The sequence below is a fragment of the Pezoporus occidentalis genome, unplaced genomic scaffold (assembly GCF_034315485.1).
Source record: "Pezoporus occidentalis ecotype Australia unplaced genomic scaffold, CSIRO_AGI_Poc_V1 ctg50, whole genome shotgun sequence".
In the NCBI taxonomy this organism is placed as follows: Eukaryota; Metazoa; Chordata; class Aves; order Psittaciformes; family Psittacidae; genus Pezoporus; species Pezoporus occidentalis.
This window is the reverse complement of record NW_026915836.1, coordinates 4,013,479-4,036,614: the sequence shown is the minus strand read 5'-3', so window position 1 is coordinate 4,036,614 and position 23,136 is coordinate 4,013,479. Positions and strand designations below refer to the sequence as shown.

Sequence of the window (23,136 nt, the reverse complement as noted above, 5' to 3'; positions counted from 1 at the left end):
TAACAGAGGAAACAGTAATTGCCACTAAAAATAGCTTTGGAGAAAACCAGGAGGAATTATGGGCCTACAGGGATGCTGGAGAGGGACTCTTCATCAGGGACTGTAGCGATAGGACAAGGGGTGATGGGTTCAAACTGAAACAGGGCAAGTTCAGGTTAGATCTAAGGCTGAAGCTCTTCGCTGTGAGGGTGCTGAGGCGCTGGCACAGGATGCCCAGAGAAGCTGCGGCTTCCCCATCCCTGGCAGTGTTCAAGGCCACGTTGGATAGAGCCTTAGTAGACATGGTCAAGGGTGAGGGTTGCAACTGGATGGTGTTAAGGTCCTTTCCAACCCAAACCATTCTATGAGATGTGAATCTTGGGGTTTAAGTAGCTGTGTCTCCACATCGCACTTCAGACACATCTGAAACTGATCCCTTGCTCTTTGCAGAGAGAAAAAGAAAGAGTTGGAACGTGAAGAGCTTTGGAGAAAGCTGGAGGAGTTAAAGCTGAAGAAGGCGATGGCAGAGAAGCAGAACAGCTCCCACACCGTGCTCAACGCACACAGCACAAGTGCCAAGTAACAGAGCCGGGCGCCCCTGCTCGGCAGACACACACTTTTGTACCCTTTTGAGATACGTAAGGATTTGCAAGAGAAACCTCATCAGTATAACAGCAGCAGCCACTTTTATTTCCCTCTGGCAAACGTAAAGATCTGAGTTTCAATACAGCAGTTAAGTGATGTCGTACCACAGCATATTGTAAACCTGTCTGATTATCGGTATCCTGTCACCTCCAGCGTTTCCTAGGCCTGAATTAGCATCCTTTAATGAGTGAAATTCTTCCGGGAGTGGTGAGAATTATGACTTGAATTTCTGATTGTGTTGCACATAGGTGGTAGAGTTTGCTCTGTACACATTTTTCCTTGTTTTCTATGTGCTTTTCACATCACTGCATACTTTGGTTAAGACAATAGGAAAGGCTTCTAGTTGTGCTGTATTTTCTCAAATAAAACCAAGGTACGTTACCAGTAACTCGAGATACTCGGTATGTGCCCCTGGCAGCAGGAGCTGGGATACAGCGCTGTCCTTGCAGTCCTGACGGGATTTGGATCCAGATTTATCCAATGCTCATGTTAGAATGAGGCAATGTAAGGAGGGAAGGTCAACTACACCAGGTTCAGTGCTCTGTGTGTCTAAGCTCCCCATTCGTGAGTGCCTCCACCCTGGTTTTGCTGCCTCCTGGCCCTGGGCTACTTAGACATTTCCTCCTGCTACAGCTGAGGATGGAGCTTCCCCTAGAGCCCATCAATGATGCTCCTCATCAGCCCGAGGATGCCTGGCGGAGTGGTGCTCTGGGATGGGCTCTGCATTAGGTTTAACATCTCATGGACTGAAGAATGAGACCAAAATTGGGACTATTAATTCCGTCTTTAGTAAGGAGGGAGGGAAGGATGTCAATGAACAGTTCCTTGTGTTCTTTCAAGAAAATGCAGTCTGTTTCTTCCCAGTGGAAAGCTGACAATAGAAGTCTTGTCTGTTTACTTGATCAAGTATTTTTCACATCTTTTATCAGAGTACCATTCCAATCTCTTCAATTGCAGTTGTGTGGAAAACTTTTGTAATGAAAGACCTTTGGGGAATTGAGCAGCATTCAATAAAGTCTTTATGTTTGTATTTAGTGCTGTACATCATATCTCTGTGTTCATAAAGACCAGGAGAATTAGAAGGGCTTTTACAAAGCACCTTTTAACTACCCAAGTCTCTGAAGGATGTGTGGCAGGAGTGGTGGAGGGAGGTGAAGGCTGCTGGGTTTCAGGTGTGGTGAGTAGGGTGGCTTTGTTCTACTACAGTGAGTTGTTGCTCCTGTGTTTTGTCAGATGTCGTGGTTTAAACCCAGTCAGGTAATTTGTTCACTCACTCCCAGTGAGTGGTGCCGAGCTGACAACAATCGAGGTCCGTGTCCGTCTTCCCCCCCCGCCTCCCTGCACCGGGGCTCTCCCCTTCCCCGCTCCCGGAGGAACGGGGAGGAGGATCGAGAGAGTGCAACTCCTACGGGTTGAGACAAAAACAGTCCAGCACCAAATCACCACCGCTACTATCAACTACAACAATGATAAGGGAAAATAACAAGGGAAGAGAATATGATACCACCGGCCAAGAAAACGAGTTCCACCCGGAAGCCCGTGTCCTTCCAGGTAACTCCCAGTTACCCCTCACCCCGGGCATGACGTGCTGTGGTATGGAATACCTCCCTGGCTAGCCCGGGTCAGGCGCCCCATCTCTGCTTCCTCACAGCCTCCGCTCCTCCCTGGCAGAGCATGAGCCTCACAAAGTCCTTGGCCAAACCAAAATATCCTTGTTATCAGCTCTGTTCCCGAGCTGAAAGTCAAAACACTGCACTGCCCCAGTTAACCCAAAGGAAAAACATGACTGCTACTGCGGAACCCAGGACATCAGTGCACTGCCATGATTTGCTCTGGTAATCACCTGAAAGTAGTAGATTTTATGGAATCATAGCATCCCAGAGTGGTTTAGGGTTGGAAAGGGTCTTAAGGCTCATCAAGCCCCTTGCCATTGGCTGGGCCCCTTTCCATCCTGGCCCATTCAACCTGGCCCTGAACACTGCCAGGGATGGGGCAGCCACAGCCTCTCTGGGCACCCTGTGCCAGCGCCTCAGCACCCTCGCAGGAAAGAACTTCTTCCATAGAAGTCAAGAAGGAAAAAGGGGGATGCTTCTGGTATGGTTACTTCTACATTAATTACTCTGTTAGCAGCGGATGGAAGCAGCAGACTGTGACCTGGTGTGCTCCTTTTCTTGCATCAAAGCTTTTGGGGCAAACATACCATGGGGCACTGCTGCCCTGCAGCCGCCACACGTCTGAGCTGGGCATCCAGACTAATGAGGGACCTGTAAGGAAGCAGCAGCCCCCCTGCTAGCGTGGTGGGTGAGCACACGCTGCCTGGGTAGTGCAGGAGCACAGGCAAGTGCCAGGCTCCTGAAAGACTTCTTCACTTCCTCAACAAAGACTGGGGGTAAGAGGGAAGAGCAAATCCACCTCTGCCCAGATGCCCAAGTATGGAGCTGCTTGAGTTTCCTTCAAGCTGGACCCATGAGGAACAGGTTTTTTGTTCCTCACCTCATCCTTGTGCAGGATTGCTCCTGCCTGATCCAGCGGTGGGTGAAGTGGAAAGTGAGAGCGGGTGCTTCCAAAGAATGTACACAGCAATGTCTTGGAAGTATGGTTTAATATTAAAGTCACTCAAAATCCAAACCACCGTGTCATAGAATTCCAGTGTATTTTGTTACAATGCACACTTTGGGGAGGGGAGGACAGACTCCTGTTGGGTGCTTTACCTTCCGCTGCTCCTGGTCCCAGCAGTAACTGAGGGGAGCACCTGTGGAACCCAGCTCCTGCAGCACCTGAATGCTCACCGGTGCTGAGCAGCATTCAAACACTGCCCCTCTTCTGAAACCTCAGCCACTGGAGAGTTGATGTTCTCCCCATGGCTGAATTCTCTCCTCTACCCCAGGTCCCCCATAGCCTGAGGTACACTTGTTAAAGGAGAAGAAAAGCGTGAGTTGGTTAGACATGTCTGAGAGGGAAGCTCCTTTCTGAAGTCCAAGGCTGCTCGTCCAGCTGTGGCTTGTCTGGAAGCAAACATACATCCGTGTTCTCTGCCTGTCAGTGCTGACGGAAGCTTATTCCAGTTATTCTCTATCCCCTCTGCTGTGAGCAGTCCAAGGTCAGCCTGTGGAGGCTCAGTTTATGTGGTTCCTCGCTTGATGGCTCCTCTTCAGATGTCTCTTGCGGATTTTGATCATCCACTTGACACTTAACTTTGCAAAGTCTGCAGCCTTGAACAGAGCGAGGAAGATGCCGCAGAGGAGAGCAATCATGTTCCAGGGGTTTGCTGTGACAATCTGGAAGAGATTAATCAGTGTTGGGAGGGAGGGAGTGCTCTGTAGAGTGTCAAGGATTGCAGGCAGAGTCCTGCACTGTGCAGTCCTACTGAGCAACACAAGCCAGAGAAAGAGTGAACTACTGACTGTAAGTAATGAAAAAATAGATGAAGATGCAAGCTCTGGTGGGAGGTGGTGCACAACAATGTGATATTGTACTACAGAGTGGTGGGAGGTGCTGCACAAGAGTGTGACAATGGATAAATAAATAAATAAATAAATAAATAAATAAATAAATAAATAAATAAATAAATAAATAAATAAATGGATAAATAAATAAATAAATAAATAAATAAATAAATAAATAAATAAATAAATAAATAAATAAATAAATAAATAAATAAATAAATAAATAAATAAATAAATAAATGGAATAAATAAATAAATGGATAAATAAATGGATAAATAAATAAATAAATAAATAAATAAATAATGGATAAATAATGGATAAATAAATAAATAAATAAATATGATAAATAAATAAATAAATGGATGGATAAATAAATAAATAAATAAATAAATAAATAAATAAATAAATAAATAAATGGATGGATAAATAAATAAATAAATAAATAAATAAATAAATAAATAAATAAATAAATAAATAAATAAATAAATAAATAAATAAATAAATAAATAAATAAATAAATAAATAAATGGATAAATAAATAAATAAATAAATAAATAAATAAATAGATGGATGGATGGATGGATGGATGGATGGATGGATGGGTGGATGGGTGGGTGGGTGGGTGGGTGGGTGGGTGGGTGGGTGGCTGGGTGGGTGGTTGGTTGGGTGGGTGGGTGGGTGGTGGGTGGGTGGGTGGGTGGGTGGGTGGGTGGGTGGGTGGGTGGGTGGATGGATGGATGGATGGATGGATGGATCTTCCCTTTCTGATCCATGCATCCACAAACAACACAATTTCTGCCAAAACCCAAACACATCATCACCACTATTCTTTCACTCCTGCCTCTCCTCTCAGGCATTTCACTGCAACATAAATATGCCATCTCACTGCCACCTCTGTGTCGCTTTGTGGGGAGTGGGAGAAATCACCTCTCCTGTCCTTGTCAGGGGAATAACCTCTCCTGTTCTTCTTGGGACTGGGGAGAATCACCTATCCTGTCCTTCTCAGGGGAATAACCTGTCCTGTTCTTGAAGATTCCCACGCAGGTCATCGTGTTATGGACTCTGGTTGACAGTTGACAACTGGGGCCATTTAAAACACAATGTCTTTAGCAGGTTTCCTCTGCACACTTTGCCATTCTCTATGGGGAAGGCAAAGCATCTGACCTCACCCTCAAAACCAGGACAAGATGTAGCTCACGTACTTAAGGCACACACACCACATTCAGTACCAAATTCTAGTAACAAATACAGGCTAGACCAGGCCGCTGCTATTGTTCTGATGCAAGCCGATGTTTCTTGCTTGTCAATTGGTAACAATCATTATATCAGTTTATCCAAGCACACTTCTTTAAGCAAAAATGTTCAGGCTTGACCTGAAGCTACCCTTTGCTGTAAGACAGAGACATGCTTTTTTCTTAGCCACATGGACCTCCAGCTGCAAACAGAACACTGAGTATCCTCAAGCCAAGGAAAGGCATCAGATGGTCCTGACTTCTGTAGAACATGCATTACTGGATATAAGAAAGAGCCTCAATTCACATTTCAGCAGTAACCTCTCACTCTTCCTCTGAATGAGGCCCCAGAGGCCTGTGCCCACATAAACCATGAGCGTGGACACTCCGACAGAGGTTCAAGAAGGGACTTTAGAGTGTTACTCACATCTTGCACAGTCTGTATGAACGGATCTTTCCATTCAAATACTACAAAAAACAGCTGATCGCTTCTGGGTTTAGTTCCCTGGTCAATGTAGTTCACCACGCTGGTCTGGGCAGAGGGGAAAAGAGGAAACAAAGGTGCAGGTTACCTGATGCAGCGGTGCAATGAGTCTGCTGTGCAACAGAAAAGGCTTGGAAGAAGGTGAGAAGAGCAGACTGCTCTTCCGGTTTAGCCTTCCTCCACGTGGAACAGCAGGCTCCCAAAGTATGGGAACAGATGTTTCTTCCACCTCTTGGTCAAACTCTTTTCCTATTTCTCAGCACTGTAACTTACCACTGTAACTCTCAGAGCACATAGGAGCTTTACCACCTTCTGTTTTCTGGTCCAACCCCTTTGCTGCAGCTCTACCCTGTATTTCTACAGCTCATCACCTATTTCCTGAGGTGTTTCACAAAGCCACATCAAGAGCCAAAAACACCAAGACATTGAGGCTTTTACAGAACCTCTCCATGTTAAGAATGCAAGTAACTGTACAGCCAAACCTGCTCCCTGCTGCAAGGTGGAATGGATGCAGTGAAACAAAACCCAAGCTCCTGATGCTTCACTTAACCAGCCAACCCACCCTTCCTCCAACTCACACTGCTGTTTGCCCCAAGACCTGGTTCAGTTGGCCAGTTAGCATTGAAATCGTTGCAGTCACTAGTTCATAGCAAACTAAGATGTCCCAAAACACTCCTTCCGAGTGGTTGGCTGGGTTGGTTTTTTTACCTCTTGTTTGAATTCAACAGTCTCACTGCCATCTTCTTCTTTTGTTTTCACCAAGGACATCTTGACCCAAGTTCGAAAGCCTCCGGAAAACTTCCAGCTGGAATATGAACTTTCACAGTCCTTCATGAATTCTGCTTTTTCTGGACTAAAGGAAAAAGACCATTACTTCACTGGCCAAGCATGGGAGGTCCTGCTGCAGGCAGGAGAATGTCAGACCTACAGGCACTTCAAAGCATGTTCAAAACCCAATTGCTAAAACTCGGCATATCTAAACCACTGTGAGCAGTGATGTGATCCGTGACAGCACCTGCACTTGGGTTCTTAACTGCAGAAGAACGTGAGTTACCTCGTGCCCTATCATCCCCATGGGGTTCTGCCTCATCCCAGGGGTTGTTCTGCCTTATAGGGGGGTTCATTCTGCTCATCTCTGGGACAAAGAGCAGAGCCAAGACCCCAGGAACAACTCACCCCAATGCAATAGGTGGAAGGAGTTGCCTAGAGGCAGGGCAGGCTGCTTCCTCCCATTTCTGGGATGCAAATGAATGGGTGGCAATGCAGACATACTTAAAATACTTTGACATTTGTATTTGGTGTATTCCCATTATTTTGGTGTTATTTTTGCAATACCATGGCTGTTTTCCCAGTAGCCCCAGAACAGCAGGATTGCTTCGTGCCTTGTTTTTAAATACAGTGAGCATAAGGCATTTTAAGGCTTCCCTCATGCTGCAAGTGGCAAGGAGGTAGCTCCAAGGCATATCTGGTCTCCATCCTTCTCTATAAACTGCACAGGACACGGTGAATGACCCGTGCTGTTTACTTGGAGCTCCTCAGCACTGGGATTTCAGCCACTTTCACATCATCTCTATGAAGTAAGACTGGCCCTGCAGCTGCTTTTCCAAGAAGGTTTCATTTGAAATGAAGGGGAAAACCACTGCAATGAGTCATGAACCATTAGAGCACAGAGTTGAGCTTTACTTAACATGGATTTCAGGCTGCAGAGATATATCAGCGTGCTCAAGACACGGGAAAGGGCTTTGACTCAGAGTAAATCCATCTTCCTAGGGGAAGAGTATAATTTGCTTCTATGACAGAAGGTCACAGAATCACAGACAGGTCTGGGCTGGAAAGAACCTTAAGATCATCCAGTTACAACCCCCTCCCCATGGGCAGGGACACCTTCCACTCGAGCGGGTTGCTCCAAGCCCCTGTGTCCAACCTGGCCCTGAACACTGCCAGGGATGGGGCAGCCACAGCTTCTCTGGGCACCCTGTGCCAGTGCCTCAGCACCCTCACAGGGAAGAGCTTCTGCCTTAGATCTAACCTGAACTTGCCCTGTTTCAGTTTGAAGCCATCACCCCTTGTCCTGTCGCTGCAGCCCCTGATGAAGAGTCCCTCTCCAGAATCCTTGTAGCCCCCTTTGGACATTGGAAGCTGCTCTGAGGTCTCCACACAGCTTCTCTTCTCCAGGCTGAACATCCTCAACGTTCTCAGCCTGTCTCCATGTGGGAAGTGCTGCAGCCCCTGAGCAACCTCGTGGCCTCCTCTGGACTTGCTCCAACAGCTCCATGTCCTTCTTATGCTGAGGACACCAGCACTGCACACAGTGCTACAAGTGGGGTCTCACCAGGTGCATGACTGGGTCTGCTGGGAAATCAAAGCATTTTGGTCTTTCAGGGGAAAGATGGAAAGATGAAGAAAAGCCGAGCTAAAGCAGCAAGCTCTTGTCCCAGAGAACAGATCTGTCCTGTCCTAGCACTGACTGGATTTTTACATCTCCGAGTTGTGTGTTTGAAGGCCTGGCTGCAGAGCAATGGCTTTGCTAGATTTTGCCTTCCTATGAACGTGTGCGTGTTCATCTATTCAGCCCGAGCAGAATACCCATCAGCATGTATTCTTTTTATCAGTGTGCACTATTGCTGCCTTGCAGACAAGGCATCTTGGTTTGCAGGAACAAACGGAACCCTGATCCCGGAAACTAAGGAAAAAGAAAAAAGACAGGAGACGTAAAAATTCTGCATACAAACAGAAAGGAGAAGAGTTCCTGGAAAGAAAAACTAAGACGCTTTGCCCATCAAGGCAGATGATATCCCAAGAGTGACTGTCCAAGTCAGCACTGTCTTTATATCTTTGTAACATTAGGTGCTTGTTTAGTGATCCCAACAGGATGGCAGGGCACCACAAGAAAGACATGGGCAAAGCTAAAGTGAAAGCCCACTGCTCCTCACCATGCAAACCAATGACACAGGAAGATCTAATGTGACACTGATTTCTTCCCCCTGGGCTACGTGTATGGGTACAGCAGCAGCTGATGGGACAGAAGGAAGAGCAAAGCTTTGCCACTCAGGGGAACATACAGAATTAGCACCCTGCCAGCCAGTCATATGCCTAATGCCTGACTAAATACAGCACCCTAGAAAAGCTTTCCAAACCAACATGGAAAATTGAGGCAGGAAGTTACAACACAGAGCTGAAGGTTACAGCCACAACTTCAATGGTAGGCAGACAGCAGCAGTATACTTTGCCTTCAACTGTAATTGTAGGCTTGAAAAAGAAAGATTAATAATATCTTAGGAGAAGCTGTGGAGGAATGATCTCAGATGGGATCTCTTTACGAGTGCCCATAATCCAGACCACTGCCACAGAGTCAAAAGAGAGGCAAAAGCTTTGCATAAGTGATAGCAGAGGGCAAATAACACAGCTTAAACCCCAGACACATTAAATGAACACGATATAGGCACTTTAACCTGAAGATCAACTCTCCAGGCAGCTTCTTTTTACTCCTTTGCCCCAAAGACAACCTGCAGAGGCTGCACGTTTGTTTGTTGCGTTCAGTAAGTTCTCTCTTACGTGATCCTTTACATGAACGGAATACCCTGCACCAGGCTTCCCTGGGGCATTAACTGCACCTCAAAACCATGCCAGAATTCCCACATCATAGCAGGGAAAGGGACATGCACAAGGCCACTGCCTCACTCAGCCTACGCTCCCTGGTAACCACTGCCCATCGCGGACCGGTAACATCAGACCATGACAGATGGGATCTGTCCCAAAGGTGGAAGTCACCATCCCAGTTCTGGACTGGGGTGTAGCGCTGCAGTGCATCTTTCTCACACCAATCTCTATGGACCAACCCGCGGGAGGCAGAGGCAGCTTAGGACACCCCACCAGCAGATTCCAAAGCACCAGCAAGAGCTAAACCCACAGACGGGTCAAATCCAGTTTGTGTTTATTGCCTTTGCTTTTCCCTAGGCTGAGAAGCCCTCAGCCAGCCATGGGGTCTAATGTAGGTTCTGATGGTACAGGACCAAAAGTTTTGGCCCTTCTATATTGTAACTTATTTCTCTGCACACAGCAATCCAGACCACAGACATGAACACAGAGCTTTGTTTCAACCCTTAAATAATCTCTGATCTGTTCAGACTGGTATTCACCATTTTACATGACCACAAGTTATTTTACAGGCTGTGCTAACAATAGTTTTGTCAGTAATGCGCTCAGAGAATTTTCCTCTTAAACCCATGCATTATACTAATGACAGTTCAGAAAAGGAACTTGTATTTTTAGCTACACTTTTAAGGGTTTCATTATTTCCTTCCCTCCAATTAATATGGTAAAGACAAGAGCTGCTGCTGGCTTAAAAACAGAAAGGAGAAGAAAGAAGCCAGTGGCTATATCCCTCCAACTCACAGGCCAACAATAGCACACAGTTCAGTGGTGTTCTGTGAAGGCCAGAACAAAACTAGCAGGCAGTGCCAGATTCACTGTAGTCTGTCCATCCAATTCTAACAGAAGACAATAAAACCCTTGACAGAAACAACTGGACCTTACTTGAGCCCTCATCGCTTGCTGTGCTTCAGAAAACAAAGATACAAATCTCTAGATGCCGTTTTTATTACTGCTTATGGCTGATGCTTGCAGCAGCCTTCACTCATGTGATTATTGCTATATAAAGCAAAGCAAGCTGCATGTAGTATTGTCTACACACACTGTGGTGTAGGTACAGCAAGACTCTTCTCACCAGTTTCAAGGGGGTTTGTATTGTGATTTAAGATGATGGAATCCCTGCACATATATTTCACAGCAGTCTGCCTGTCCAGCCCAACCTAAGTCCTTTGCAGCCCTGGCAAAAAGCTGTCGTGATGATAACGCAGGAGTTTTATAGCATGTATCTCAGCATCTTTAATAGCACTTTACATGAATTGCTGCACACAGTGCTAAGAATATTCTCACATAACCAGTGAGTGAGACACCTGCTCTGGAAAAAGTAGTCAACAGTAGCCAGTAACTGAAGTTTTCAAGGCAGTATGGAAGGACACACAACAGCTCCTACATGCATCTTAGACTTCCCTTCAACTAAATTTAGCATCCGCTGATGAACCAGAAATCATTTCTATTTTCTCTTCTGCTAGAAGCTGGACAGGATGAGTACATTCCACTTATGCATCTGGTTTCAATTCAGAGTCAGGAGTAAAGGCAAACTTTCAACCTGCCCTGCGCCTGTCCAGCTCCTGCCCTGGGATGCCACTCAGCAATATCCAATACTGAGCAAGAAAAGCCACACAATTTGCACCAAGATTTGAAGGATGCTATAAAAGAGACCCTGCTGGCCTCCTGTGCACAACTGGTTCTCTTAACTGCATTTCACCTAGACATACAGAGCATTTACCACTAGGTTTAAAGGCCTACGTACCTTTGCTCAGTTTACCATTATCTGGGTCAGTTCAAAACCAGTTTCAACTCACATTCCTAACGCTTGCTACAAACAGGCACAAAGGATGTATCCTCAAACAGGCACCACCATTTCCTTCTCCCAGGCAGCTTACAGACAGCTCTTACCAATTCACCTACACTGGCATAAACACAGTCTTGAAGCTAGGACTTTGCTGGACTGCTTACTGCTGTTTTGCATGTCCATCCTGTCTGTGCAGAACATGTGGCACAAGTGTTTGGGACAGCAGCATGCAGACTTGCAGCTTGCTTGCAGAAATACTGCCAGCTTAAATAGGACATACATGTTTTAACTTGGGAAGAAGCAGCTCTTTAAAATGGCTTAGGTGCAAACTGATACAATGAGCACAGAAACAGGGCTTCCAAGACTTGGTTGTATGCACAGACCAAGCTGGGTCTTGGCAAGCTGACTCATTCTGCAAAGAGCCAAAGAACCAGATGCAACACAACTGTGCCTTCTGTTCTGTGTTTCATGGGGTTGTGTCTCAGTGCTTGCGTCCTGCAGTATAGAAAGAGCTGTGCATCTAGCCATACATACCACTAACTGCAGCACAGGCCACAAAAACTGAGAAAAAACAACACAAGAAGAACAGGTCGCACCTTTTACATCACTACTCTTAACTGGTATTTTTTCACCCTAAAACATCAATGCTTAAAATACCTGGAACATTAGCATTATATAAGGTGGTTTAGTACAGTAATAGAAAGTATTTAATGACTTAAGAGCTCTCCTTCACTGAAATAAGAATGCCTTGTAAAAAGCAAATTCATATAATTGGTCTCTGGCCACCCAGAGCTACTGTGACTGAACACTTCCAGTCTTTGCTCCATCTGAAACGCACCAGTACCATCATGTCCAAGACTCCAAAAACGCTTTTTTTACATTAAAATCTGCTAGTTCTCTTCCTCTCCTCACCTGATTCTGTTCTGCTTATGGCCTTTATTCCCTGTCCCTTTTTCACTGACCATCTGAATACTACCAAGTTAAGGCTTTCTATTAGGTCTCACTGTGACTAACATCTTGACTAGCTTTTAATCTGCATTACAGAGAGAACAGCCCTTAACTATTTAATTTTTGCTTTAATTTAAATTCAAGTATGAAACTGACTCTCACAAAGCGTGTAAAAAGTGTGGGGCTTTCAAGAAAGGTCAAGACGGGATTTGAGTGGAGACCTCAGAGCAGCTTCCAGTGTCTGAAGGGGGCTACAAGGATGCTGGAGAGGGACTCTTCATCAGGGACTGCAGCGACAGGACAAGGGGTGATGGGTTCAAACTGAAACAGGGCAAGTTCAGGTTAGATCTAAGGCAGAAGTTCTTCCCTGTGAAAGTGGTGAGACTTGGAGAGCCTTGGGTGACAGCGTTTAGTGTGTGGTGCCCCTGCCCATGGCAGAGGGTTGGAACTGGGTGATCTTAGGTTGCTTTCCAACCCAAACTACTGTATGATTCTCTGATTCCACTCCTGCTAAAATAAGAAGATGGATCTGTCACTCCCATGGCATCAATGCCAAACCAATAAAAAGCAAATCTGAAACCACACCTATGCAATTATCACATTCTGTAGAATCTTACAAAAACCTTGTAACACAGAACAATACAGCCAAGCTTCCAGAGAAGTCACAACAAATCCATCTAGGGATCTGATCTCTCTCTGATTTCAGCTAAAAAGGCCCTGCTTTTACTAGTTTTGTTGCAGCTAGTTTAATGCAGTTAACAGGCTCAGCCCTTCACATACCTGTTGATGAACTCTTCGAAAGAAGAGAACAGAAGGTAGTCAATGGCACTAAAATCCTGGTCTGTTCCATTTAAATGAAACTGCAAAAACACCAGTTCCTTTTTCTTCACATCACGAGGGCCTTGAACAACCAAAGCATACTTCTGTAAGCAAACAGAGAGGTGGTGAGAGTACCAAAGGAATCCTCATGTCCTGTTCATGAATTTGCCATCTGTCACTAATACTGTATCGAAATCTAATACACATTGAGATTTTCTTGGCTGCTACTAAGTATGCCCCTACTACAACGCTTAAGAATGCCAGTTGGATCCCTCCTTTCAGTTTAAGGATAAAGCCTTTACATCACCATTTAGTGTTTTCCTAAGAAATCAGCTTTAGTTTGTATCAGAGTCCTTTGAATTCATGTGGAACCTGCATTCTGCAGGACAATCCAAGCTGTTTTGAGCAGTAAAGTCTACAGACTTTCAGCTCTTGACATGAAACAAGTCAATGTGGAGTCTAGTGTTGAGAAGAACATCAGGCTTCTGATGTGAAATGGAGGAACAGTTTCGCAGCCCCAGCACCTCAAGTAAGCTGCCAAAAGGAAAAAAAAACACCACAACAAATGCTGGCAGGCAAAATACAACTTAATGTAGTGCAGGCATCATATCAAACAGCAAGCTGCTGCTTGCAAAAGGACTTAAGACAGTGTGAACAGGACTCTACGTGGTTCAGAGGTCTCTGCCTCCAGTGTCTCTCCATTCCTCTGCAGGACTAGAGCTTATTGGATGAGCAAGCTCCTACATGAACGTACCACACAGCACAAAATGCAGGTCCTTCATTTGCTAAAACATGCAAAAAGAGCATGTGAGTGGCAGAAATTAGACTTGCACCTAGAGTATTACTTTCACATACACTAAGGAGCCGCTTCCCTTAAGAAAGAAACAGTGACTAGACAAAAGGCAAAACATGAAGAGGAAATAGCTGACTAAATGGGTACCTACAGAGTTTGCTTGTTCACACTTAGTTGCCTTCAAAAAAACCTGAGCAATTAATTTAGAAATGCATATTTAAGACTTCATTTTTTTCAGCATTTATTTATACAGAAGCTAGACTGCATTTTTAAGGGCGCTTTAAGACAGGCTGTCACTCAGTGTACCCATTTTATTGGCTCACGGCATTTCAGTGTAATGAAACGCTTGGTGCCCAGTTACAATTCTTCCAAATGTGACAAAAATAGTGCCTAATTCCCAGCAAACATACAAAAAGAGATAAGCTCTCCCGCTTTAAGAGAACAACTGCTCCTGCTTTCAGTCAAAGCCAGATTTACTATATCAAGGAGCATGCTTGGCTGTTCATTTAGGAGAGGAATGAAGCAAGAGTTTCATTGTGAAAAATGACTTATTTTGTCCCATTCAGGCTTTCATGCTGCACACCCCCACTGACAGCTGATGTTCCATAACACACACACTGACTGAGGTCTTTTACATTTCTGAGAACAAAAGGACAGATGGCTTGAAAAAAAAGAAATAGAAGCAAGGATTTTTTGCAGCACTCAGTAAGTATTTTTACTTCCAAATATCATTAGGAGCAGAACACCCTCCCTCTCCCCCAAATGAGCTTTGTTGTATTGTATTATTATTATTACCATAGATTGATTAGTAAAAGGATCTGTGTAGTTGATTCTCCGAGTGGTGCAGTCAATGTCTCCTGGCTGACCTGGATTAATCAGAGGTGGAATGTGATCATAGTAATGATGCTTGCAGCTCAGCAGCTGAGCCTTGCCTGGATAAAAGGCAATACCTGTTTGGGGAGAGAAAGAAAAACATTCATATATACCATAAACCTACTACTTCAGACCCAAGTCTGCACACTTTAAGAACCTCAGTCACCTCAGCTGTAGAAGGCTAGCAAAACACAAGGCCCAAAACCAAAACTCCTTTTACACCACGTATGTCACATTTATTATTGGAAACAAGCTTGCCTGAAGATAATCTAGACCAACTACCAAAAAACCCCTGTGATTTGAAGTATTAGATGATTAACCCACCCAACCGAGGTGACCTGTCCGGCAGGGACCCCCGACAATACTTTTTGGATTTATATGCATGTTGCTCTATTGCCTTAAGTGACATTTGCTTCCCATTGCTGTATGAAAACCTCATATGAGGAAAAATCTAAAGGGGAAGTGGTGGCGACCCTGCTCTTACAGTTAGATCCTCATGGTCCGAATGCTGGATCTATTTACAGAGCTGAGCCTAACTGACTATATAGAAAAACAACTACAGGAATATGGCAACAACTCGAAACACCTTTCAGCCACAATTACACGTGTAAAATGCGGTATCACTTCAAATGAATGTAATTTTTAAACTGGAAACTGCCCTACGACTGTTTGAGCTGCACTTGCTACCACAGTAGCTACCACAGTAGCTCTATTTATGAATGGTTACTGGATAATTTAAAAAGATAATAACAACAGATAGCATTATTCCCAAATGCTTCAGTGGCGTAATCCCTCCTGCGAGCTGCAACCCAGTTTTCTGATGCCACACTGCATTTTGATGCCAACATTGTTCCCTGCAGTCACATCCCACTTGCACTGCCTACTGACGTAATACCAAGTTGTAAACAATGCACAACAGAAGCAGAAAGTGGCACTGTGGTTGTTTTGGGGTTGGTTTGAGAAATTCACCTTCTTTACTGTCAACAGCATCTCACTGTCCAGTGCAGCACCAAGTCCTGATACACGTCCTATGTGCTACCCTGTTTGAACAATAGAAGTCTGGGACTATTTCCATAAGGAATTACCTCCTTTCTCTAAAAGAAGACAAATTCTAGAGTCTGCAAACACTTTTTATCTATGAAATGTTGCCTAACACTCCACCCCAAAGAAGCAGTAAATGCTCTATCCCTGGCAGTGTTCAAGGTCACACTAGAAAGAGCCTTGGGCAACCTGGTCTAGTGTGAGGTGTCCCTGCCCATGGCAAGGGGTTGGAACTGGATGATCTTAAGGTCCTTTCCAAGCCAAGCCATTCTACGATTCTATGAAAGCTCCCAAAATCTCCCATACAATATTAACATTTCAGTGCAAAGTCAACACAACAGAGATTAAAAAACACAGGGAAGTGAAAGACCTGGGTCAAAGCATTAGAACCACTCTGGAGAATCAACACCAAATATTTAAAGCCATCTAAGATAAATGTGAACACCGACTTAACCCATTTAGTTTGTTACCACTCTTACCAGGTGCATCATACAAGGACACTTCCTTGTAAGAGACAGACATCACTGGATGCTTGAGCTTCTCCCTGAAGTCACTGATGGTTTGGTAGACAAGGAACACAGCTACAGCCATGAGCAGCAGATAAATAAACAGGAGAATTACTGAAAAAACATTCTTTAGGCAGGTCTTGCTGAAACGCAAAGAAGGGGCAGTGGTGCCCAGTTCACTATCTGGAACCAAACAGAATATGGATTAGGGCTTCAAAATACAGATACATGGGCTCAGTTTGTGAAGCATGAATTTAGAGATCAATCACACAAGGAAAGTAACCCTCAAAATTGGCTTGATTTAAAAAAAAAACCCTACAACTATTACTGGTTTTGATGATGAGACAGACGCTTCTTTCTCAAGCATGAGCTATAGTCATCCACAGATTGTGCCTCTTTTTCACTAGCTGAATTTGGCACTGTGCTTCAGGACACGGCAGGCAGGAAACAAGGGTTGTTTTCAAGAAGGACAACTCAGAAGCAAAGTTCAAAGTTTGTAAGGGGAAAAAAAATGTCTGTTGATAATCAATCTTTCCTCCTAGAAAAAGTAACTCCTTTTTCCCCCTCCCAGTCTGAAGTGTCTCTTACACATGCAGTATACGCATCAACAGAGAGATTTAATATTGCAGTGCTATACCCACAGCTATGTGCACTGCATCCCCACCACAGAAGTCACTAGATATTTGTTACCCTCTAGTTCATAAGCTGTGTGTACTGCAGAAGTTTCACAGTCTCCTTGCCCTCCAAGCTTATTCTCTGAAGATCTTCACATTAGTTTCACTTCAACACAGACACTGCTTTCCCCATCCTCCTTGCATTCACTGTTTCTTTTGCCAACACTTTTAAGGAAAATGCTCATGTGCTCCTGATTTACACACCATGTTTTGACCGTAAACATTAAAACATATAAAAGGAGATAAGTAGGCATATTTTATGCTGGCTCTTCTGTGTAGTGTAATTTAATGAGTCAGGCCCTGCCACATTCTGCCCTTCAACTGTAATAGCATGGTTTGGTGTTTGTTCTTTACCACAGCAAACACCAACCTTTTAGTAAATCCTACTGAACACATAACCTCTTACCATAGTCACATATGAATTCCCAAGAGATCACAGCCAAGGAAATTAGGACACTAATATGCAAAAAATTGCACTTTGGAAACAAGTATGTCTTGAGCAGCTGTAAAGCATTTAGACAATACTCACCTCAGCTTGCTTTATCTTAATGCCTACACCTGAGCGGCAATCAGCCCACTTAGCACTGTCCTCACCCTCCAAAGCAGGTCTGAACAGTCTAACTAAAATCTGTGTAAAAGCACATCTGTTCAATATCACATCTTGCTCACGTGAACCTGGCACAGACTCTACTTGCAATCCACTGCAACTCAGGAAAGATACAGCATAAAGGAAGAAGACCTACCGAGCTAGCTCAGAACCAGATATGCTCAGTCTTCTTTGACTGAGCACAGTTCATGATGGAGAAATGTTCTCATCTCAATCTTTGGAAAGCTCCTGGGCTTATTCCACAAATAAGTAATTTAGCAGTTTATTCCCCCAAATAAGTATTTTAGTGGCTTGTTTGCTTTCAGAAGTGCAATAAAAAAGATAAATACAACAAACCACAACCAAATCCATACACAGAAGCAGCTTATCAGGCACTTAAAATGGGTAATTTCTGACTCAGTAGATCTCACCTGGTAGAATAACAGAGCTGGCATCTTCATGCACTTCCATCTCTCCTTCTCTCTCATCTGTTGGGTTTTCAGACGCTCGCTCCACATCTTCACTCAGCTGTGTAGTTAAAACAGTGGTTCAATTTCCAAACATGCTCTCAACTCGTAATTGCTGGAATTTCTATGGTACAAATAAAAGAGGCTCCAACTAACCAAACACACAAGAACACGCCCCCAGTTCAAGAGCACCCAACATCTGCTCCACTTGTGAACTAGAGCCACATTTACGTAGACCTACAGCTAAAAATTAAGTGACCTGCTGCAAAAAGAGAACCGGCACATTAAATTTAACCTACTTCTACCCTGCCACTTCACCAATAACATCACCATTTCTTTCAAGATCAAAGCAATTGTTTCCCTGGCAGCTTCAGCTCACTTTAAACCCCCAATTAGGACAATGTCCTCTGAAATAAGCAGGAACTTCATCACTCAACAATGTAGTTTTAGGCATAGACAAACCACAGCACATACCAGCACACAAAGCATTAGCACATCTTAGGAAAGAGATGCAAAAAGAGCGAGTTGCATTTTGACAGGTATTAGGACAAGCAACTCAAATGCAGCCTCAGCCACATAGGTAGTGGGTCATTACAAGACAACAGTCGAACATCTCTACATTTCTGGTCCTTAGTTGAGCTCACTATACATATTATTAAATATTAGTGGTTATGCAACTAACTATTCTTACACTCCTTCCAAACCCAGATGTTTTCTTGTTTTGCTATTCAGATTTCTGAGCCCAAACTGCCAAGACGCTGCTGCCAAATGCAGCGGCTTGTCACATCAGAGAGGCACCACAGGAGATCGTGAAGCATTAGACTTTATATATATATATGAAGTATCTCCTGTATGTTTTCCAAATCTCTTTTGTGGCATGGACTGACAAACAAGTTACAGCAAGGCAAACCTTCCACATCGTGTGGTGCACAGTAACTGTCCAAGATGTTTAGACTTGGATTTAGACTCAGCATCACCTACATCACTAGATAAGAAAGATTAGCTTTATTCCCACTTCAAGGAAAACGGGGGCACAGTTGATGCAGCAGCCACACCGACTGCTATTAAACCTCACACCCCCAACTTACTCAACAGTAACGCACGTGTATCCATAAGGAAGTGCTTTTATTTCACCCAACTTCAATTCAGTATTGAAACCATCATTATACCATTAACAAACCATCATTTGCACTTATTAGGAAAGAGTCCACTCCTTTTACGTCTTCGCAGTCTGATGTAAAGTCTCCATCACCTCCTGCTGGATTCCTGTGTTGATTTCCACCATGCAAAGCAAGTTGAAAGCAGTTACCCAGTTGTTTTTAAATGCTTTGTACATAAATAAGGCATGGTTTCCCATGGTGTGAAGCATGGAGCAAACAGGTAGCTAATAGGCTAAACTCATCTCACTTGCAGGACACTCAGTAGGGTCCAGTAGAAGATATTTTATGGAGATAAGTAAAAAAAGTAAGGAAAAATTAACATCCTGCTCCTTTCTGCAGAAACACACAAACCAGTTCTATTTGTTTACCTGACCCAAAATAAGCTATTCTGACACAAGAAGAATGATTCCTGAACCTCCTGTACTGGTTAGACTGAATCAGCAGACAAAGCAGTTCAAATTACACTCATGCAAATCCCTTACACACAGCTGATCCAAAAGGTTTGTAACATCAGTTATAAAGTCACTGCTGTTTCTCAGCTGACTCCACCACCTCTCTGGTTCAGTCACAGTTCCCAATGCACAGGCACCTCATCAACTGAGGGTATGTAGAGGATAAGTGAGTTCTGCTCAGGACAACAAGGAGATCCCAGCACCTGTTCAAACACCACAATGTGCCACATCTCTTATCCTCTTCAAGACACAGAACAAAAACTCAGAAAAGCTAACCTTTCAGTATTCATTAGAAACGAACCAAAACCCTAAACAACATGCAACTATGGTTTCTTATCTCTCTTCACAGGGCAGACATGGTTTCATAAGCTTTTCGCACATAAAGCCAGGGGAAGAAAGCTGGTCAAAAGCAGGAGTGCCAACATTGCCTGATTCACAGTGAGGAGGTTCAGCTGATGTGTAAGACCTCTAAAACCAACTAATGCCACTGCAAACACTGAACACCTGACTTGACAAGAAGTTGCACAAACCGGCTGAGGCCACCAGGAGCCTAGTGCTGCTCCTGGCTCAGCTACCATGTTCTAAGCAAACAGATGCCATAAGGCACACAGCAGCACAGACCTACAAACCTAATAGCTCACAGGCACACTCAGCTACAACCTCATAGCGACAGGAAGCACAGCGTGACAGGTTCTTCACACTTCACACAGAATCCCCACATCAAGGCAAAGAACATCAGTGAAGCTGGTATATGCCAGCAGTGCTCACCCTCACAGGCTAGCTCTTCCCACATCCTACTTTTGGCAAAGAGGTGAAGCATGGTGCAGAAGGAACACAAACTTGCAGGATAGTTAAACTTGCAATAGGATGCAGATATGATAGGATGTCAAGAGCAGGAAGGGCATGGAACAGACCTTTGTTCAGCATTCCTCTGGGCTCAGCACTTACAGCTGAGGAACAAAAGCAGGAGCCTGCCTGTGACCTGGCAGCTCCTTTTCATGGCTGCACATAGAAAAGCACTGAACAAAGAGAAGATCAGAAAAGGCAATTCCAGACATTTGAGCATCCCTGCTAGGGACAGGAGCATCACAGACTGGCCCAGATGCTGGAGAAAGGATGGAAACACAGCCACTGCACTTATACAGCATCTAGACTCGCGGAATAGCATCTGGGACAATCCCTAACATATGGAGCAGTGTCTGTCCTGGCTGATACACATGGTAGAAGTGTAGCATGCATAGCCACACTTTAGGCATCACCGTGACTTCATTAACCCTCTCAAGTACCTTCCCTACATGCAAGCTCTTACGTGAGTTAATTTCATCCTGATAACCATGGATAAAACCATCCTTCTGGATAAAATTCTTAAATAAAAGAACTTGTCCATACAGGTTTTTTGCTGCTCCACTGATACATCACCTTCCAATGCCTTCTAGCCTGGCACAAAGACCGGAAGATGAAACTAAACAGACACTACTAAATTAAAAAAAGAACAAGGGGTGATGGGTTCAAACTGAAACAGGGCAAGTTCAGGTTAGATCTGAGGCAGAAGCTCTTCCCTGTGAGGGTGCTGAGGCGCTGGCACAGGGTGTCCAGAGAAGCTGTGGCTGCCCCATCCCTGGCAGTGCTCAAGGCCAGGTTGGACACAGGGGCTTGGAGCAACCTGCTCTAGCGGAAGGGGTCCCTGCCCGTGGCAGGGGTTGGAACTGGAGGAGCTTTAGGGTCACTTCAACCCAAACTATTCTGTGATTCCATGATTCTATATTAAAACAGAGCCCCAGACCATCCATCACATGCAGAGGAAGGCAAACATCTGCACTCGTTTCGCCTTCAAGATGCAAACAAAAGCGCTCTGCTGCAAGTCTCTATCGCTACGGAACTTGGCACCAACAGCTCGTATCCCTAGCACGAGCGATAGGAACGAGCCCGTACATTGATATGCAAACCACGGGCTGCCTCGGGCTCAGGAGGATAATGCGGCTTCAGTGGCGTGTGCGACAGCTCCGGTACCAAAGCGCTTCTCACGCCCGACAGACGCCCTCCTGGCCATGGAAACCCCAGCGAGGGAGCTCACCGGCCGCTGTACCCAGCTCATGCTCTTAGAGAGCCGCTGCCTGTCGTTTTAACCACGCTGAAGGCTAAAACATGACAACGAGCGTACCCGGAGCACCCGCCTCTTTCTGCGAGTGCCGGTGCAGTCACTGGGACTGCACCAGCCGGGGGACGGCACATCCCTCACCGCCCGAGCCCACAGCGACAGCGTTCGGCAAGCCCTGGGTAGGGTACTGCTGCCCAGAGGGGCTGCCCCGGCCCATCCCGTCGGGTCACCGGCCGCTCGCCCTGCCCCGGCACCTCGTACCTCCTGGTAGGATGCGGAGATCTCGGGTCTCAGCATGGCATCGCCGGGTCGCGGCGGCAGCGCGGCCAGGCCGGGCCGGGCCGGACCATGCCACGCCAGGCCGAGCCGAGCCGAGCCGCCCGGGCAGGGCCACGCAGGCGCCCGGACCCACCGCCCGCTCTCCGGCTGCTTCCCGCCCCGCGGCCTCGGCCTCGGCTCAGCGCCGCGGGAGCTGCTGGGAGGTGTAGTCCAACCGCGTTGATGGCCGCCGAACTCTGCGGAGGGCCGGGCCATTCCTGCCCAGCTCCCTCGCCTTAGGCAGCGCAGAGCCGCCCAGTGCAGCGCGAGTGCTCCTCACCCGAGTAACCGGGGTTTGCAGGGTTTATAGTGAACGCTGTGAGACCCCCCCCCCCCGCAGCCCTGATCCAGCTCCGGGGCAACAGCACAAGAGGGATGTGGAGCTGCTGGAGCGAGCCCAGAGGAGGCCACGGAGATGCTGCGAGGGCTGGAGCAGCTCTGCTCTGGAGCCAGGCTGAGAGAGCTGGGCTGGGGCAGCCTGGAGAAGAGAAGGCTCCTGAAGGGGCGAACTTAGAGCAGCTCCAGTGCCTAAAGGGGCTGCAGGAAACCTGGAGAGGGGCTTGGGACAAGGGCCTGTAGGGACAGGCCAAGGGGAATGGCTTTAACCTGCCAGAGGGGAGACTGAGATGAGCTCTTAGGCAGAAGCTCTTCCCTGTGAGGGTGCTGAGGCGCTGGCACAGGGTGCCCAGAGAAGCTGTGGCTGCCCCATCCCTGGCAGTGTTCAAGGCCAGGTTGGACAGAGAGGCTTGGCGCAAACCGCTCTAGTGGAAGGTGTCCCTGCCCGTGCCAAGGATTGGAACTGGATGAGCTTTAAGGTCCCTTCCAACCCAAATCAGGCTGTGATTTTCTCTGCTGAGGACACGGAAGTGCACTCTGTGGTGACAGGGAAATGAGTCTCCACACCACACACTTCACAACATGAATTGTCCTATGCAAGAATGAACTCGATGGAAAAAGCCATTTAAACCCTTCCTGCCAGCTCTCCCCAGGATGCACACAATTCATGGTTTTGTTAGTTTTTCACTGCTCAGGGCTGTTTGCAGAACACCAAACCAACGGACACACCTGGCAAGCAGACAGAGCTTCTGCAGGGCTCCTGTGAAGCCTCAACTGTGCTACACTAGCCCAGCAGTGGCAGCAATGGGGTGCTCTGTGAAGATAAAAGCCAAAACCA

The 23,136-nt window shown here is 45.8% G+C and overlaps 2 protein-coding genes across 5 annotated transcripts in view; one reads left to right on the top strand and one right to left on the bottom strand.

Moving 5' to 3' along the window:
• Positions 1 to 1,654, top strand: part of PPP2R5A (protein phosphatase 2 regulatory subunit B'alpha) — a 46,802-nt gene extending 45,148 nt beyond the window's left edge. The window contains exon 13 of the mRNA XM_062637101.1: positions 430 to 1,654. Coding sequence (XP_062493085.1) covers positions 430 to 562 — 133 coding nt within the window. The 3' untranslated portion in view covers positions 563 to 1,654. The remainder of the gene's footprint in view (positions 1 to 429) is intronic.
• A 1,555-nt stretch (positions 1,655 to 3,209) lies between these two features.
• The window catches only part of PACC1 (proton activated chloride channel 1), an 86,207-nt gene continuing 66,280 nt past the window's right edge, over positions 3,210 to 23,136 (bottom strand). The window contains exons 2-9 of one of the 4 annotated variants that reach the window (XM_062637097.1): positions 21,906 to 21,945; positions 17,899 to 17,995; positions 16,181 to 16,390; positions 14,583 to 14,737; positions 12,956 to 13,098; positions 6,496 to 6,640; positions 5,731 to 5,835; positions 3,210 to 3,902 (exon numbers count right to left, since the gene is read on the bottom strand). In XM_062637097.1, coding sequence (XP_062493081.1) covers positions 3,741 to 3,902; positions 5,731 to 5,835; positions 6,496 to 6,640; positions 12,956 to 13,098; positions 14,583 to 14,737; positions 16,181 to 16,390; positions 17,899 to 17,995; positions 21,906 to 21,941 — 1,053 coding nt within the window. In that variant the 5' untranslated portion in view covers positions 21,942 to 21,945 and the 3' untranslated portion in view covers positions 3,210 to 3,740. Of the gene's footprint in view, positions 3,903 to 5,730; positions 5,836 to 6,495; positions 6,641 to 12,955; positions 13,099 to 14,582; positions 14,738 to 16,180; positions 16,391 to 17,898; positions 18,059 to 21,905; positions 22,068 to 23,136 lie in introns of those variants that run through there. The other 3 variants (XM_062637095.1, XM_062637096.1, XM_062637099.1) reach the window with 3 other exon arrangements.